This window comes from Leptopilina heterotoma, unplaced genomic scaffold (genome assembly GCF_015476425.1).
Source record: "Leptopilina heterotoma isolate Lh14 unplaced genomic scaffold, ASM1547642v1 Lhet_113, whole genome shotgun sequence".
Classification (NCBI taxonomy): Eukaryota; Metazoa; Arthropoda; class Insecta; order Hymenoptera; family Figitidae; genus Leptopilina; species Leptopilina heterotoma.
In genome coordinates this window covers 873,164-891,095 of record NW_025110832.1, presented here as the reverse complement: position 1 = coordinate 891,095, position 17,932 = coordinate 873,164, and the positions used below count along the sequence as shown (strand labels likewise).

Genomic DNA, 17,932 nt, shown 5'->3' with positions numbered 1-17,932 from the left:
TAAATATTACAAACTTTACTTTTATGTCATTTTCACGAAAAACTGTAATATATTCCACGTGTCCCGATGATAATATTAAACTTTATCATTTTCTAAACTCTTTATAAAAGCAAAAATTTTTTCACGATAAATTTTTGAAATAAAAGAAATATGACACAGGTTTTAAAGTTGTAGCGCAGTTTAAGTAGAAATAATTCAGTCATAATCATAGTAAACATAAGAAAAAAATTGAATTATAGAATTGTCTAGTCCGAATTTACAGGTAAATTTATTCTCTATATTATTATATAATTACATATATCTCTTGTATATTTATTTTACAGTCGTTTTAGAGTAGAAATAATGATTTTCTTCAAAAATTCGAAAATTTTTTCAACAAAATTTGGGATTTATTTTCTAACATTTTGATAAAAAAACCATTATATTAAGAAATTTATCCAAGTTTACAAAATAAATTCCAATCTTTTTGGAAATAATGATTTTCTAAAACAATTAGAAATATTTTCAACAGAATTCGGAATGTATATTCTAAATATTCTTTATAAAAAAAATTTATTTACTACTTAGGTATTAGGAAATTATTACTGTAGTTAACTTTATAGCAATACTTCTGAAACAAGCAAGCAATTTTGTTTCAATAGCAATAATATCAAATTAATTAAATATCATATCAAGTAAGGGTGGAGTCCCATGACAGCGTTTTGCGTTGCGTCGTAATGGGAGAGAAAAAGACGCAAATATACGTTTGCTGCATTCTCTCTCATTACAACGCAACGCAAAACGCTGCCATGGGACTGCGGCCTAAATTAACCCGTCAGCGGTCGCGCCGTGAGAAAAAGTCTCACGCAACACTACTCGACCTATAGGGTGCTCTTTAAGGCGCTCGCACAGCTCTACTGCCTGCCTGCCTGCCTGCAGGTCGTCATGGTAACACATAAGAGTAAGAGAGTCAGAAAATTCAAATTAAATGTTTTTTCTCCCTTACTCTCATTGCGCCTGCCTGCGCAGGCAGGCAGGCAGTAGAGGTGAGAGAGCGCCTTTAGAGTGCAAGTGAGACACTAAAAAAGGCGCGACTGCTGACGGGTTAAGAATTTTTAAAAATTTTATGGAAATTTTATTAATTTTTGGGCGATATAAATCTGTCCGGTTCTTTAACCAGGGCTGTTTATAAATTATGTTTAACATTTAAAATAAAAAATTTGCTATTTTACAACAATTTTAGACTAATTTATGATGGTGAGGAATTTGGTCACCTATGACCAATCGCGTTAAAAAAATTTGATACAACTGACAGATAATTAAAAAGATATATTTTAATTTAGATAGAAATTACAGTATTTATTAGAGCTGTGCAAAATAATTCGAACCGAACTGTTCGAATTTTTTCGCCTAGTTCGAATGTCGAAAAACCGACATTCGAGTTAGCCTAGTTCGAATGTCGAAAAACCGACATTCGAACTAAGCCCAGTTCGGATGTCGAAAAACCGACATTCGAACTAGCCCAGTTCGGATGTCGAATATTCGACATTCGATTTACTACAAAATTCGAACCGAACCGAGTTGTGTTCGGTTTTAGTACGCTCAAATGTCAAATTCTAAAATTCGACATTTCAGCGCCCCAAAACCGAACTAAACTCGGTTCGGTTCGAATTTTGCACAGTTCTAGTATTTATTATATTTCAAGCAAAATATTATTGTGGCTAGCAATACTAATACTGTAGCATTATTATGATTATTTAGTCAATCTTATATATAACTTAGTTTTTATCATTTCTGTTGTTATGTGGTGGTTAACTGCAACATTTTTTGTCAATTCGTAAATTTTGACACTGACATAATATTAAAAAGATGATCGCAAATTACGATCTTTTGAGAATGTCGTTTGTATGAGAGGATATTTAAAGCAAAACAATGGATAATAAAACTCATTCCTGCTCATTTCTCGTATATCTTGCTCAAATGCATCACTAAATTATATACCTAGCTAATATGATATCTCTAAAGGCCAACGCACAATAGGTTCGCGAATGTCGTTCGCGAACGCAATGCATGTTTTAGAAAAGGACAGAGATATATATTTGTGTCCTTTTCTAACTCATGCTTTATATTCGCGAACGTGGTTCGCGAAGCAGTTGTGCGTTGGCTTTAATAAGTGTGTCCGAGGTTACCCGGTTCTTCCCTAATATTGCGCCCAACATGGGTAGAGTAGAGGAGGGTAATGTAGTGCACTGGCTTTACCGACTAAACGAATGAATTGAATAAAGGCGCTCGCACAGCTCTACTGCCAGCATGAGAGTAAGAGAGAAAAAACATGAAATTTGAATTTTCTGACTTACTTACTCTCATGTGTTACCATGACAACTATGCATGCATTGGCATGCATGCAGAGCTGTGAGAGCGTCTTAAGAAACGAAAAATTGAAAAGGATTGAAATAATTCAAACTCTGTATGGTGTAGTAGAAATTATCCAATACTTTTGAATGCCATTTCTGTCCAATACTTTTCTATACCATGATAGGACCACGTTTCGTCTAAAAATGAATGCTATTCAATTCTTTTTGTAATTTTTAACAAAGACAAAATTTTTTTCTGAATGCTTTCCAATCTCATCCGAAATTATTACAGCCTGTCATTATATCACTTTTCAATTTTTCATTGGAACCGCGTTTCTGCATGCATTCAAGCATAATCTTCTGGATTTTTGTAATTTATAAGATACATACATTGGCAGATTTTGTAAAAAGTGTTTGTGTTCAAAGAAAAACTTGCTGAAAAATTGATTGTTTACCAATTTTACGTCATTTAAACGAGTCAGGGCCGTTATTCTGTTAGACAATAAATCATAACCTAAAAATTTCAGAGACTTTTAAACACTTTTAACCCTCTTAACTGATAATTTAATAATTATTCCTTTTTAAAATAGCAAATAAAGTCATGAGTGCAGTTATTTGAAAGTAATTGAACATTCTATATGTCAACAATATTAGTATTATATTATTATACTACTGTCGCGGAATTCAGAAGCATAGGGCAGAAATGTCATTCAAAAGGATAGAATTTTTTTAATGCTTCTTAATCTTTGCTTTCTTACTGGGTATTCAAGAGGATTGATATCGTTACTATTTATATTGCTCTCACCGGATAGAAAAGTATTGGACAGAAATGGCATTCAAAAGAATAGAATCTTTTTAATACTTTTCAATTTTTCGTTTCTTACTGGGAGGTTTAAAAAGCATATTAATATAATGTATATCATTTTGGCTTTATTGTGCTTCTTCTAAAAGAAGTTGTGGCGTCACTTCAAAAACACTAGATTTCGAAACCATATTTCCGTTTTTTAGTTACTTGAAGAAAATGTAAGGCTCATCGTTAAAAAAGTATCAGGTAAGTGCTTTTTCCATGTAAAATTTACTTCTGAACACAAATTTAGTATTGTTTTGACGTTTAATTTTGTTTTTATTGAAATATTGAAGTCAACGTGAAGAAAGTGCTTGGGGGCAATGTAGTGCAATTATACAGAGTACCGTAAATATATATTATTTAACCATGTTTGCTTTTTGCAAATTTTTGCAGTTTTCTTTCAGTTTTATCTAACACAGGACCAAAGAAATCTCTAGTTTATAGAGCTGTCTATGAGACGAGATGATACCATGCAAAGTCTCGATCTCGTCTCGGTTTTTACATGCAAAGTCTCGTCTCGTGGGCATCACTACTAATTTATAGTTTTTTAAGTTTCTTATGTTCCTAATATTATACCTAATAAAATAAAATCGTTTATAATATATTCTCTGCTTTTTATTTCACTAATAAAGTGGTCCACTACATTGCCCCACAAATTCCCCCACAGCACCGAAACTTTCCTAAAAATTTATTAAATATTTACTTGCAATATTCGTCATATTTAACTGCAAAGTTTAGTGAAAATTGTGTAAAGATTTAAATGTCCCGATTAAATAAATGTTTAGCGCGAAGCTTTCCTAAACATTTCCTGAACATGAAATTACATCTTCGCATAATTATAATTATAATTATGCGAAGATTTCATTGAAATATTCAGGAAAGCTTCGCGCTGAACATTTATTTAATCGAGACATTTAAATCTGTACACAACTTTCAATAAACATTGCAATTAAATATTCCGAATATTGCAAGTAAATATTTAATAAATTTTTAGGAAAGTTTCGGTGCTGTGGGGGTTTTAGAATGTCGAAAAAAAGTGCCTTTAGTTTTTTGGATATAGAAAAGCTCCATCTACATCTACAAAAAAATAATGTACACCATAAATGTAGCTAGAAGCATTGTCTTTCCAACGAGTCCTTATTGATTAAAATTGGTTGAAAATTGCGACCACAGCACAGGAGTCTTCGAAAGAAAAGTGCACTACATTACCCCCTTCTACTCTATATATTTTTCCAAGCTTTTTCTGCCCGACAATAAATAACAAAGAAAGTGTTGCTCCTTTACATTATTAAATAAAAAATCCAGTAATTTAAAATGAAGAGTGATTAACTACTTATAATGACAACGTAAATAACATTAAAAAGTTTTTTAAGTTTAAATAATTAATTATATTTTTCAGTAATAATTTCCAACAACAGTAGAAAATCTTTCTTTAGAAAAAGATAATCACTGATCAATCATGATTCGACTTGCAATAATCTGCCTACTAAATTTACTAGTCAAAGGTGAAAACAGTATAGATGGTAAAGTGAGTTTAAAGGAATTGAATTCTTCTCTTTCCAAAGCGGAAGAATATATGGAGAACCAATCAATGAATGAAGATTCGGCAATTTTCTTCGGTAACACAAGATCTGGAAGAAGTACCCTAATTAATTACTTAATGGGCAATAAATTAGAAGTTAAAAGCTATTCTAAATTTGGCCCAAAAGTAATAATGAAAGCAGATAATGAATCCATAGGACCAGAAATCAGTATTGGATCATTATCAACAACAGCAACCCCCAAAGGGTGGACTTCGAAAACATTCCCTAATTTGACTCTTTGGGATGTTCCTGGGTTTGACGACAATAGAGGAACAGTACAAGATGTCACTAATTCTTTTTATTTATATCGATTGGTGAAAAGTGTTAAATCTTTAAAAATAATTTTAGTTGTCTTCATTAAAGACATTACACAAGATAATACACAACAGTTTTTATCACTTTTAACAACAATTAAAAATCTTTTTGGAAATCAATTTAAAGACAGTTTTAAAAGTATATCAGTAATTTTCACAAAAGTACCTGCAACTACTAATAATGGTGTATTAATTGATAAAGAATATGTAAATCATCATTTGAAAACTTACTTATTACTTGACGCTGGATTGGAATGGTCCGAAGTTTTTAAAAACTTTACAGTGTTTCTATTAAGTAATAATGATAGGTTTGCCCTCTTCAAAGGCATATCATTTATAAGTAATGTTACTGCTGATATCGATGCTGATATTATTTCAGTTCTTAAAAACTCTGAACGCATACAAAGTAATCTTCTGCAGGATGTACATCCTAGTATTTCAGCTTCTTCTATGTTACGACTGTCACAAGCAAAAGAGATAAAAGAGTTGGAGGAAATGATTCCAATGTTAGTAGACGTTTTGACACAAGCATTATCTAACGAAACAGAGAAGATAAAATTTTTGCAGAATAACAGCGATAAAATTGAATTAAACAACACCAAATTTAAATTAATTGAAATGGAACAAAGACTTTCCTCATTGAGTAATAAGTCTAATTTATACCAAACTATGGAAACCATTTTCTCAACACATCCTACAATTTGGTCAACATTTGATAAGCGGACATTGATGATAAATCTTGAACTAATACAATCTGTTGAAAACGTATTACACATAATTATAAGTAAAGCATTAAAGATTACGGTTAATTATCTCAAAACCAAATTCATTCATCAATTAAATTCAACGATTGCCTATGTTGAAGTAGTTTTGGGAAATATTTCTCCTGACGTATATATGAATACTATGGAAAGAAATGAAATCGCGTCGAATTCAGCAAATGCCAACTTAACTGGTCAGATGGATTCGATGCCGACAATTGAAGTCGGTTTTTGGCGTAGTATTTTTAACAAGATTGGAAATGTGTTTAGTAATCTTTATAACAAATTCTTTAAATAATACCCAAAGTATGCACGTAACGTTATTGTAATGTTACATGTAATGTAAGTAACATTACAATGTTAGAAACATTACAGTGACCGAAATTTTTATGTCACTATGAATCCTGTTTCATGATCCTCTGTAGGATCCCTTTTAAGAACCTCCTTTCAAGAACTTGTTCGATATCCGTCAGTTTCCTAAGTAATCACTTGTAGAATAAGATCCTTAGAAAGATCCTATTTATTATCTTGCAAATGTTCCTTCAAAAGAACTAACTGTATGAGTGTTGCTTATGATGGGTGAACCTAACAAAAGATTCTTTTTTATAAAATTAAATAATAAAATAATTTTTTCAGCTATTAAACAGAAAATAATATAAAGAATTGAAAGAAGGTTATTTTTTAATCATAAAATACTTCTGTTCATAGACTCTTAATTATTTTTTTTTTTTATTGGGGATGAATAACATAGAAAGATACTGTCTTTAAAAAAATTCTCTCCTGATAACACAGCTTTGGCTCATGAATTTTTTTAAAAGTTTTTTACGAGCCAACATTTTTTTCTTCCAGCATAAAGATCTTAATATGGCGATGAGATAAAAACATTTCTCAATTTTAAATTAAAACGTTAAAAATCTTTAATTAATATCAGTCAAAATTTCAGAAATTTTTAAAAATTTTATATTATTTCCAGGTTTTTCATACCTTTTTCTAAATTCCATACCTTTTCCAGGTTTTCCAGGCTCTATGACAACCATGAATTAAATTTTTTGATTTATATTCTTATAAAATAGTTGTAAACATATATTTTCGTATATTTTATTTAAAAATGGAAATTTTAGACATAATAAGAAACTATGGTAATTTAATTGAGATAAATTAACATAAAATAAGAGTATAACATCTAATCATATGTTTATAATATTGGAAAAATAATAAGTTAAATAAACTCTATATAAAGTTCTACTCAAATCGTCTTTCATTACAATTTTCATGACATGCATTTCAACCTTCTTATTCCTTTATATTTTTCTCTAAATTATTCTAACTTATATCAAAATAATGTCTGGAGAAAAGGTTATATCTATGAATAATATAATTTTTTATTCTAAGGAGCAATGAGATAAATAGTTTGAATATACTCTTATGGAAAAGAGTTACTTTTCTTTAACATAAATTCAGCACAAAATGTTTAATTTCTATAAGACTGGTGTAAGTTCTTTTTTTAGGATCTCCGATCTTTTTTCAGTTATAATTTATGATCAACTCTCATAAAATTCAGGGACAAGTTTAGAAATTTTTAAAATAATATTATACATTTATTTAAACATTATACTTATTTTTCGTTAACTTAATAATTTTTTATCACACATATACCATATAAATTTGTTAATCTAAATTCCAAATTGATATCCATTTTTACGTAACAGACACGTTTTTCAAGATATAGTTTATAACTTTTTCAAATATAATTATTCTACAATAAATTTTAGATATTTATTATCATGAAATATTCTAGATTCTAAATTTTATTATTTTAAACTTTCAATGTTTAAATTAAAAAATTTTCAAGTCATAAAAAATAAATCTCCATAACAAAAGATCTATTGTTAAAATGAGGGGTCGCAATATATAATTGAAAGAAAGCCACTCCAATGCGGTAGTACTCTTTCGACAGTAGTTAAAAATACTTATTTTACAAATTTAATACCTTGGGGTTCAGGGTGTCTACTGCAAACATGACTTAAAATTCTAGGACATTTTTAGGACATTCCAGGCCAGATTTCTTATTTTTCCAGGACATTTATATGTGTAATATTATTTCATATTAAGATTAACATAATTTCAATTAACTTATTTGAACAAAAATATTCATTTTATTATTTATTATAGAAAGAGTTAAAAATCTAGGTATATTGTAGAAAACAGTTTCTTTAATCAAATAACAAATTAAAATTATTTTTTGATGGATCAAAAAAATTATTTTTTTAAATTTGAGTGAAATTTTTAAATTATTGAATATTTAAAAGTAAAATGTGGAAAATTCAAGGACAAAAGTTCAAAATCCAGGACATGGGAGAGTTCATAAATGATGTCACGCAATTTTTTGGGATTTTAGACCCCCCCCTCCCCTCTGTCACGCAATTTCACATGTAAAAATACATTGTGTCACGTTTAGTAGAGACCCCCCCATTTAAGGATATTTCAGGACATTTCCAGGAATCCCAGGACTTCAAGGACCAGTGGACACTCAGGGGTCCCAGTAAAAAAGGATTTTTTAATATAGCATTTTGGACGATTGAGCAAGCCGTCTGCTCAATTGTCCAAACGGAATTTGGACAATTGGACTGGTTCCTCAATTATCCGATGAATTAGGTCCAATCATCCCAAATGTTTTTCGTGGCTAAAAAACTGCTGAATTAAGAAAAAAAGTACTGAAATGTTACAGAAACTTTAGAGAATTCTTAATTCCAGACAAATACAGAAAAATTAGGTATAAAAATACCTCGAGTGAGGAAAAAGAACAAGATTTCTAAAATATCACTTTTTAACTGACAGTGCAATGCTGTACTTGGAATTTAGTTGGCAAAGAAGTGAGGATTCTGATAAAGAGAAACACTTTATTATCCTCTCTCAATACTCCTCATGTGGTAATATATTGTAGATTTCGGTTTCTCATTTTAAAAAAGAGAGAATTCAGCAAAATAAAATATTTACTAATAATATTTTTTAATTACTTTTCACTATTAGCACTGTGCATTTTGTATGCAAAGGCTGTTTTCGGCACTCACCCTGGGTTAACCCCGAGTTAAATATTATCCAATCATCAAAAACATTCTGTTGGTCTAACCAATCACCATTAACATGGATTTAACTCGGGGCGAGTGCCGAAACCAAGAAGGGCCGAAACAGCCATAAAATGCTCGAACAGGGTTGGGCGCGTAAAATACCTCAGGTAAATTACGTGGTTTTTTACGGTAAAATACAAGGTAAATTACTTCACTAGTTTTTGACACGAGGTAAATTACTGGAACATAACCTCCAAACTGTCAAACTAATTATTTAAAATTTAAATAAACCGATGAGCAAAGGTGGCAGGCATCGTTATATATCATTATACCCAACATTCTTTAATATTTTCTTGCAAATTAAGGAAGAATCCGACAAACAATCGGATATAATATAATTTTTTGTCAATAATAAACGATTTAAGTAACATAACTTAAAATTTAACAAATGTTTCTTATTGAGATCTGAAAAATTTGTCTTCTTATTTTAAATTACGAAATTATGACATTGGAATAACTTTTATTTTAACTGTACATCAGATTCTTCCTTAATGTAAGGTGATTCGTGATTTTGTTTAATTTTATGTCTCTGCAACATTGTTGACAAGAAAATGTGAGGTTATAAACGATTTCATTTGAACCAGGTAATTTCAATGGAGTTGAAGAAAGCCGGTTTTTCTCAAAAATATCGTTTTTTCTTGCCTTAGACATTGTGTAATAAAACACTTTTTTGTAATAAAAGGTTTTTAAATCTTAAATAATTACAGTGTTATTTAAAAACATAAAAAAAATAGGACGTCAAACGGTCAAATTAAAAATAATAATAAGTCCGCCATATTGAACGTGTAATTTACAGTATTTTACAGTTTATTACGTAAAATACCTCGTTTGAAGTATTTTACGTAGAAAACCTAAAGTGACGCGTCACTTCCCATCACTGTGCTCGAAACTTTATCCGAGATAGTACAGTAGGATTCAAGAATGCTATGTTCCCATGGAAACATATGAGTGCGACACGTTCAAACTAAGAAGGCATTCCTGAATCCTACTGTACGAGAGATAGAACGAGATAGTAATATGAGGTTGTTTCTTTCACTCTCATGCATTTGCGCTTTGAAGTTTTACGCCAACATGGGACTCCACCCATGTGAGCAGAATATTCTGCTCACATGCACGGAAAAAATTTCGGGCGCGCAGCTTTAAGGCCAACGCAGAATAGATCTGTGGCACCCTTATGTTTTGCTAGCATTCCCTGAAGTACATATTTCGTTCCATTCGTTCACAACCCTGAGAAAACATCAATTTGTAAACACCAACCCAAATAAGTCTTCCTAAAATTTTAATATTTTAGATATTTTAGATGTTCTTCCACTTTATAGGTTAAAAAATAAAAGGAATGTGTTAAAAAATTGAAATAAAATTTTAAGAAAACGCGATTTGTTAATAATTTATAATGGCTAATGTTGTTATAAAAAGTGATGATGCCGTTGAGTGTTTTCTTTATCCAAAATTTTGTTTAACAAAAAATTTCGAGCAAGTAACAGAAGAGAAACTTATTGAAGAAATTAATAAATATTACGAGGCAACGAAACATATCACAAAAGATTATATATGGCACAAAGAGTCGTTAACATTTTTTCCAAGAACAAAACGATCACTTCTACTCGAAACACTTATTGAGGGATCCAAATATGAAGGTAATTATTCTAGAGTAGTAAATAAAATGCGCGCTGGAGCACGTGATTTTCTATTTATATTATGAATGTGAATAATGATTTTTATTCTAATATAAACTCGATGAAATAAATATATCTTTCGTGGTTAAATAACTATTTTGTTATAATAAAGAAATAGAACATTTACTATTGTTATAATTAATAGAGTTAGAGTATTTTATATTTTACCACAATAGGTAATTTTCACATTTCTTTACTTTCTCGGTATGTCCACAGTTGAAATTAGCTTTTTGTATGCTTTTGTTTTATAGTTTTTAATAATTCTTAATTTGGATATGGGTGATTCTCTCTGAACATTACTCTTGCATGTCCTGATGTCTTTCTAAAAATGTATAATAATGAAATGGACAATGCATATTTCATTAGTTTATTACTTTTTGTAAAAATCTCACAAGAAATAATTGTACATTTTAATCATTTAATGTACTTTATTATAAATTTTAACTCAAAAAGGTAGCGCTATTGACCTGACCCATGACTACACTGTAAAAAATATTTAAATTTCATACGACCCACGATTGACATAAAGTTACAATGGACCAACGTATGACTTGTTACTCGGTGGTTTTTAGGGTTGCTGATTACAAAACCGGTTTAAAAAAAAAAATAATTTTATAAATACTAATTTTTTTACGTATATATTTTCGTTATGTTGTATATGAGTAGGGTAAGGTGGGATGTTACTAATCTCTTAAAGAGTTTTGAGTACAAAAAATTTATTTAAAGAGATATAAAAAAATAGTGAATTAAATTTAATTTCAATACGTTCATAATTATAATTTTCTCATGTTTCAGATAATGAATTAGTTCCTCATATTTATGTAAAATTGCATTTTGATGAAGATGTTGGAGACGAGTGGTTTACAGTGTACTTAATAAATTATCTTACAAAAGTTTTCGATGGATTAATTGCTAGAGTTACAGATTCTGATGGTGAATTTTTGCTGATTGAATCAGCGAATGCACTTCCATCATGGGCAAATCCAGAAGTTTGTGAAAAACGTGTATTTATTTCAAATGGCTCAATTCATGTAATTCCCGATAAGGACAAATCTTTATTGGACAATTTAAATAGTATTAACAAAAATGCTAATTTGTTTAAATTATCCGAGGCGGTGCAGTCTATAATTCAAAAGAGAATAAGTATTTATCCCGATGAAATTAAAGAGCGAACACATAAAGCAAGAGCGTATTTACCCGAAAAGGCTGCTTTTATGCTGCAAGAAGATCCTGGACTGATAGCGCCAGCCATAAGAAGGCTTTTTCACTCGGATCCATTTGAACGTAAGGTAATTGTAGATTTGAAAATATTTTTAATCAAATTCTTCTTTTGTACAATAATTATTTACTGTTACTTCTTTTGTAGTTTCTTGATATTCTTCAAAATGTGACAAAAACTATCTTAATTATTCTTTAATTAATATGCCTATGTCAGGCTTTGCACTCATCTACTAAAACCTACTATTTACTACTTTTTTTACGTTATACTACTATTCGAAATTCATTTATTTTCAATGGCATGCCATTTTCAATATCTCGTATTTCCACAAAATTTCGCAAAAGAATTCAATTATTTTTAAAAAAATTGATTAAATTCAATTATTTTCATAAATAAAATTTTCATAATATTTATTCTATTTCGAAAAAATTAATTATTAAAAAATAAAATTATAAAAATAATATTAAATTTATTATTAATTAATTAATAATTAATTAATTATTTAATTTTTAATTTATTTAATTAATAAATTAATTATTTATTTATAATTATTAAATTCTTATGAAGAATTCAATTAATTTCAAAAATAACAAAATTTGTCACAGAAATTCAATTCTTTTTAAACATATTTTAGTAAAATTTTGCGCAATAATTTAATTATTTTTAATATAATTTCACATGAATTGCTCAAAAAATGTAATTATTCTTAAAAATTTAATTTCAATTTCCTTGGAAAAATCAATTATTTAAAAATTATTAAAAAAATATTTTAATAAAATTGTTTGAAAGAAATCAATTATTTTAAATACAATTTTAATTAAATATTTTTGAAATAGGTACCTAATTCAATATTATTCTTTTAGATTTTAATAAAATAATTCTTCACAAGAATTCAATTATTTACATAAATAAATATTTATAAATAGATATTTTCGAAAGAATTCAATTATGTCGATAAATAATAAAATTATTCCCGAAAATTCAATTATTTTGAGGCATTTTAGTAAAATTCTTTGAAAAATTCAATTATTTTCATAAATAACAATATTCATCACAAGAATTGAATTATTTTTAAAAGTAATAAATTTCTTATTGGAAATTCAATTATTTAAAAAAATTCTAATGTAATCGTTCTCAAGAATTCAATTGTTTTCAGAAATAATGAAATGCTTTTTAGAAATTCAATTATTTTCCAAAAAATTTAATAGAATTCTTTGTAAAATTTAATTATTTTTAAAAACTTTTCGCTATTCACTGATTTTCAATATCTTCTATTTTCATAAAATTTTCAAACAGAAATCAATTACCTATTTAAAGATTTTTTTGTAAAAAATCTTCGTAATAATTGAATTGTTTTCAGGAATAATAAAAATTTCTTAGAATTAAATTATTTAAATAAGAATTTGCTTAAAAGTAGTCTAAAGAAATGAATTATTTAAAAATTATTATAAAATCCTTCGCAGGAATTAAATTATTTTTATAAATATTTAAATTCTTTAATGAATTCGTTGCAGGAATTGAATTTATTAGCAGGATGAGAAAGAAGTATATATTTTTGATAAAAATTAGGAAAAAATCAAGAAAATAAAAAATATGGAATGGAATTTTTGTCAGTTTTGTCAAGTGTCTAAAATGAATTTTTTTGGTCGTCGAGTTTAATTTTTCGATAGCTACTTTTTTCTACTTTTTTAAAATTAATTATCGAGTGCAAAGTCTGCTACGTCGATTGATTTTACTGATCAACTTTTCGGTGTTATCATATTTCAAAGTATCACGATCTTATTTAGAAATTAGTTTTTTATAATGTAACCTAATGTCCTGCATCAATGGTTGAAAGCAGAATTTGCAATGCAACACAAATTAAAATAAAATGTATATAAAATCAATAAAGAAAAACAAAGTTAGAGTGAAAATTCTGAAAAATACAGGTTGTATTTGGTTGCATGATAAGGAAGAGAACCTAATTTTTGTACATAATTTTCATACATTGAAAACTTTTGTTTACTCTTAAACATTAACAATATATTCATTCAGGTTTGTCGAGGAATGAAATTCTTTCCACCCGAGCAGAGAACAATGGTTAATATTAGAATGACAAAGTGTTTGTACGCCATGATAATGCACTGTCGATACACGGGTGATCCAATGACAGGCTGGAATTTACCGCCTGTTAATAGCACAGCATACAGCGCACATCTTCTTGGAGTTAAAATTGCATGCGGCTTGGAGATGTTAATTTCAAGTGCGTATGAAGAGCAGAGAAAAAAAGCAAATGATGCTTCTGCTGAATCAACCAACGATCGCTTGAAAATGCGGGAAAGAACGTTAAATGCCTTCGTTAGTCGTTTGGAACTTAGTGGTTACTTTAAGGATCTCTTGGAAGGCAGCCAAGAACGAGAAAGACTTTTGCAAGTTGCTAAAGATTATTTTTCCAATAAATCCGATTCTAATAAGTTACTACATATGGAGCCTGAACATGATAAGGAACGAGTTCTTAAAGTATGGGGAAACATACAGACAAATGATGTGGATTTCACAGGTAGAAAATGCTATTTTGATATTTCTTTTATTTTCCAGGAAGAAACTTCCAAGTCATATTTTATAAAAATATTAGATTAGTAGTAAATTACAGTGAAACAGTTCCGCCGTCTTCAAAGTTAAATACGTTTTTGTTAAATTTTAGTTACTTTTTTATTTTTAGGCCATGAGGAAACTACTTTAAGTCCTTCAGATAATGATGACTGGCTCAACGTCAATCCAGTAGAGCTTGAGAATCTTTTGGGTGAGCGTTGGGGAGATAAAAGCTCTAAAACAGACAAACTAACTTCTCAAACTCTCAGACGAAAAATACAAAATTTTTTGAAAGAGACAAGTGGTGTAGAAGGAGTACAATTATTTAGGTAAGTACATTCCATTTATTGTTTTTAACAAATAGTTACATTTTCTTAATTTTAAAAGAACCATATTCAATTAACTTTTATTCAATTAGTTTCAATAATTGCCCAATCTAATAAAAAACAAGGATAATAATATTTGACCTTTTCATTTGACATAAAAGTCATTCAACAAAATTCTCATTTGACATAAAATTCATTTTACATAAATTACATTTGACATAAAAATATCGGCGCGAATTTTAAAAATAACCAATTAGATATTATCAAGAACATTGTGATCAGCCAATTTTGAAATTTGCGCCTATATTTTCATGTCAAATGAAAACTATGTCTATGTCAATTGAATTTTATGTCAAGTAATTTTTAGGTCAAATGAGAATCATGATAAATGACTTTTCCGTTACATAAAATTTATGTTAAAAAAGAGAAGTACGTTAAATGACTTTTATGTTAAATGAGTTTCATATCAAATTAAATTATGTCAAGTGAATATTATATGTTAAACGAGCAATGAAATTCATGACAAAGAATGTTCATATTATGTGAAATTTATGTTAACGGTGATGCGAAATTTCAAACAGTGGTTATAAAAATATAAATATAACTATTTCTCTCGTTTCTCTTAAAATAACTTGAAAAGTACCTATATATATATATATTAGATATTAAATTGTTATTTATTTAACCTGAAAAATATTAATTTTAAGTTAAATTTTTTTAAAGTTATGAAATAGGGAACATATGTCAATCTCATTACATTGTCCAGCTGACACTAACATGATGATACAAAATGTGAATCGATAATTTCTCACGGGATTATACTGGGTCTTTTGGATCTCACATAAAAGTCAATAAATTTTCTTACAGTGATAATGACCTTAAGTTGGACGTGGATGACTCTGGTAAAATTGAGTTCGACACTGATGCATTCGATATTGCTTTGCGAGATATTTTGGATTTGGCTGTACCTGGAGGTGATGGTGAATTTGAAGACAGTTCCGAAGAATCTTTAGGTGGAGATGATGAAGATAAATGTGGTGAAATGGACGATTATATGCGTCAATTAGACAATGAACTAAGAATGGAAAAGAATTTAGGACTTGTGCAAAATGAAAAATTATGTGAAACACCAAAAAGTCCTGATAAAATTGAATCAAACTTACTGGAGAGCTTATCAAGAGAAGCAGGCGGTTCTGGTCCAACAGGAAACATAATTGGTGGTCCAATTCGAAAGTTTATGCACTTACAATTACAATCACCTTCAACAGTTCCTCCCGATTTACAAAGTTAATATATCAATTTTATAATTTACAAAATATTTAAAATAATTTTAATAGATTTCGACTCTTTTATGTATTCTTTGTTTTTTATAATTTCAATAAATCGTTTTATTTTTTTATAAATTTTTAAAAAGCAGTCTTTTATTTTACTATTTACTTCTATTTTTCCCGTTAATAATGTTCGCAGGTGGGTAATATTTTGTTTGTGTAGAGAGAAAATGACTGACTTTTCTTAAACTTTGCATCATCAGTCAATGCTGCCTAAAAATGCGTATTCTATACGAAATAAAACTATTTCTACATTTAGGTACTATTATCCAAGTATCATAATCCAAAACTTGAATGAAAGTTATCTGCTTGGAATAATCTGCGAACTAACAAGTGTACGAATAGTATCATTCATTCTAAATGGCCGTAAAGAATATAATTATAATTATGCCAAGTTAGGAAAATTGACTATCGAACTATAAATTCTTTGTAAAATCTCGCTTTTACTAATTTGGATATCGTGAGGATCGTCAGTGATCACTGCAATCCGAAAATGTTGTATCTAGTCAAGGACGAATTTTCGATGGTCTAGATCGTTATTGAGGTGCATGAATATTTACCAAATGTCATTTAACGGAATATCATAGAAAGTATCAAGATCTTGAAACTTTCTTTGATATTTTATAAATTATGATATTCTATATCCTTTGGAAATAATTCGTTTTTGTTGAGGGATGAACTCTGGAGCGATCGTGAGTAACGTTGATGTCATTAAAATAGTAAATGATATTTTTCCTTTCACCGCGATCCACCAGATCCGTCCATACAAAAGAATAAAAAATATATTGTTCTACAATACTGCAATCAGAATTTTAACAACAATATATATGTTTTGTAAACAATTTTATTAAACAAACTGATCGTTAATAGTTTTTACTTATATTGTGCATTTCTTGACTTTAAAAATCAATTTTTTGTCGATTCATTGTATTTAAATACTCTGGCAAGATTGCATTGATAATGTGCCTTTATCACAACTGTCTATACTATCCGCGCTTGGATAAATTCATTCTGTCCTTTCGAGTAAAAATTATAAAATTACTTCAACATAACTGTAACTACTTTTTCTAAATCATATCGACGATTATCTAATTGTTAAGACCCACTATTAGAACATCAGATAACACCAAACAACTTTTCGGTGACTATAAATGTGACACTCGACAGTTGAACGTCACAAATATATATACGTACAAGTTATTTATGCCATGATTTTTTTTAGTCAGTTTTTGTAATTGCCTCCGATTTACAGTTCTAAGTCACGAGAGGGTAAAATACTTATATAGATTAATAAAATCTCACTGGTATAGTTTATAACTTACAACAAAACTTACAAGCATATCATTATAATATTATTTCGTACAAAGCGCGCATCATCTCAATCAATAAGAAACCATTATGTACTTTGCAGATTTTACATATAGTATTATTTGAGTACATAATCTAATAATTATCAAAATATACAAAGTGGTGGCGGTTTTGTGTGCAGGATGACAATTTCGAAACAATTTATAAAAGGTGAACAAAAATTTCGTATTGAATTTATTTCACATAAGATAAATGAATGTTTAGAAAGAAGAATTTTCCACTTTATTATATCAATCTACGTAATTTATTAATTAACATATTCTCCTAACGCAACGTATTCATACCTATTTATAATTAACAATTGAGCACATCGAAAGAACTTACAAATACACTAAATCGGATTATTTGCAATTAGCCATTCAATGCAGTAATACAAAAAATTTTGAGGCCATATTTACGAATGTAATACTTAAAAGAACAATATTTCATAAAATAAATACTGTTTTGATTCCAATATGGCGCTTCACATCATTAACTA

The 17,932-nt window shown here is 28.8% G+C and overlaps 2 protein-coding genes across 3 annotated transcripts; both read left to right on the top strand.

The window, feature by feature from the left end:
- Window positions 1–113: 113 nt before the first annotated feature.
- On the top strand, window positions 114–7,083 carry LOC122506202. 2 transcript variants are annotated; one of them, XM_043618268.1, is made up of 3 exons: window positions 145–262; window positions 3,342–3,384; window positions 4,580–7,083. In XM_043618268.1, the coding sequence occupies exon 3, from the start codon at window positions 4,640–4,642 to the stop codon at window positions 6,134–6,136; it is 1,497 nt and encodes a 498-aa protein (XP_043474203.1). In that variant the 5' UTR covers window positions 145–262; window positions 3,342–3,384; window positions 4,580–4,639; the 3' UTR covers window positions 6,137–7,083. The 2 variants fall into 2 exon arrangements, with proteins under 2 accessions (XP_043474195.1, XP_043474203.1); XM_043618260.1 differs by lacking the exon at window positions 3,342–3,384 and having other exon boundaries at window positions 114–262.
- Window positions 7,084–10,178: 3,095 nt separating this feature from the next.
- Window positions 10,179–16,161, top strand: LOC122506193 (protein ecdysoneless). Its single transcript, XM_043618247.1, has 5 exons — window positions 10,179–10,603; window positions 11,438–11,931; window positions 13,896–14,400; window positions 14,563–14,761; window positions 15,626–16,161. Exons 1-5 carry the CDS (start codon window positions 10,360–10,362, stop codon window positions 16,047–16,049), a joined length of 1,866 nt encoding a protein of 621 aa, XP_043474182.1. The 5' UTR covers window positions 10,179–10,359; the 3' UTR covers window positions 16,050–16,161.
- Window positions 16,162–17,932: the final 1,771 nt, after the last annotated feature.

Bases quoted from the DNA above. Each gene is read 5' to 3' on its own strand.
- LOC122506202 (XM_043618260.1), top strand. From the start codon at position 4,640: ATGATTCGACTTGCAATAATCTGCCTACTAAATTTACTAGTCAAAGGT.
- LOC122506193 (XM_043618247.1), top strand. From the start codon at position 10,360: ATGGCTAATGTTGTTATAAAAAGTGATGATGCCGTTGAGTGTTTTCTT. The intron at 10,604-11,437 runs GTAATTATTCTA...CTCATGTTTCAG, and splicing joins TGAGGGATCCAAATATGAAG to ATAATGAATTAGTTCCTCAT. The intron at 11,932-13,895 runs GTAATTGTAGAT...ATATTCATTCAG, and splicing joins CGGATCCATTTGAACGTAAG to GTTTGTCGAGGAATGAAATT.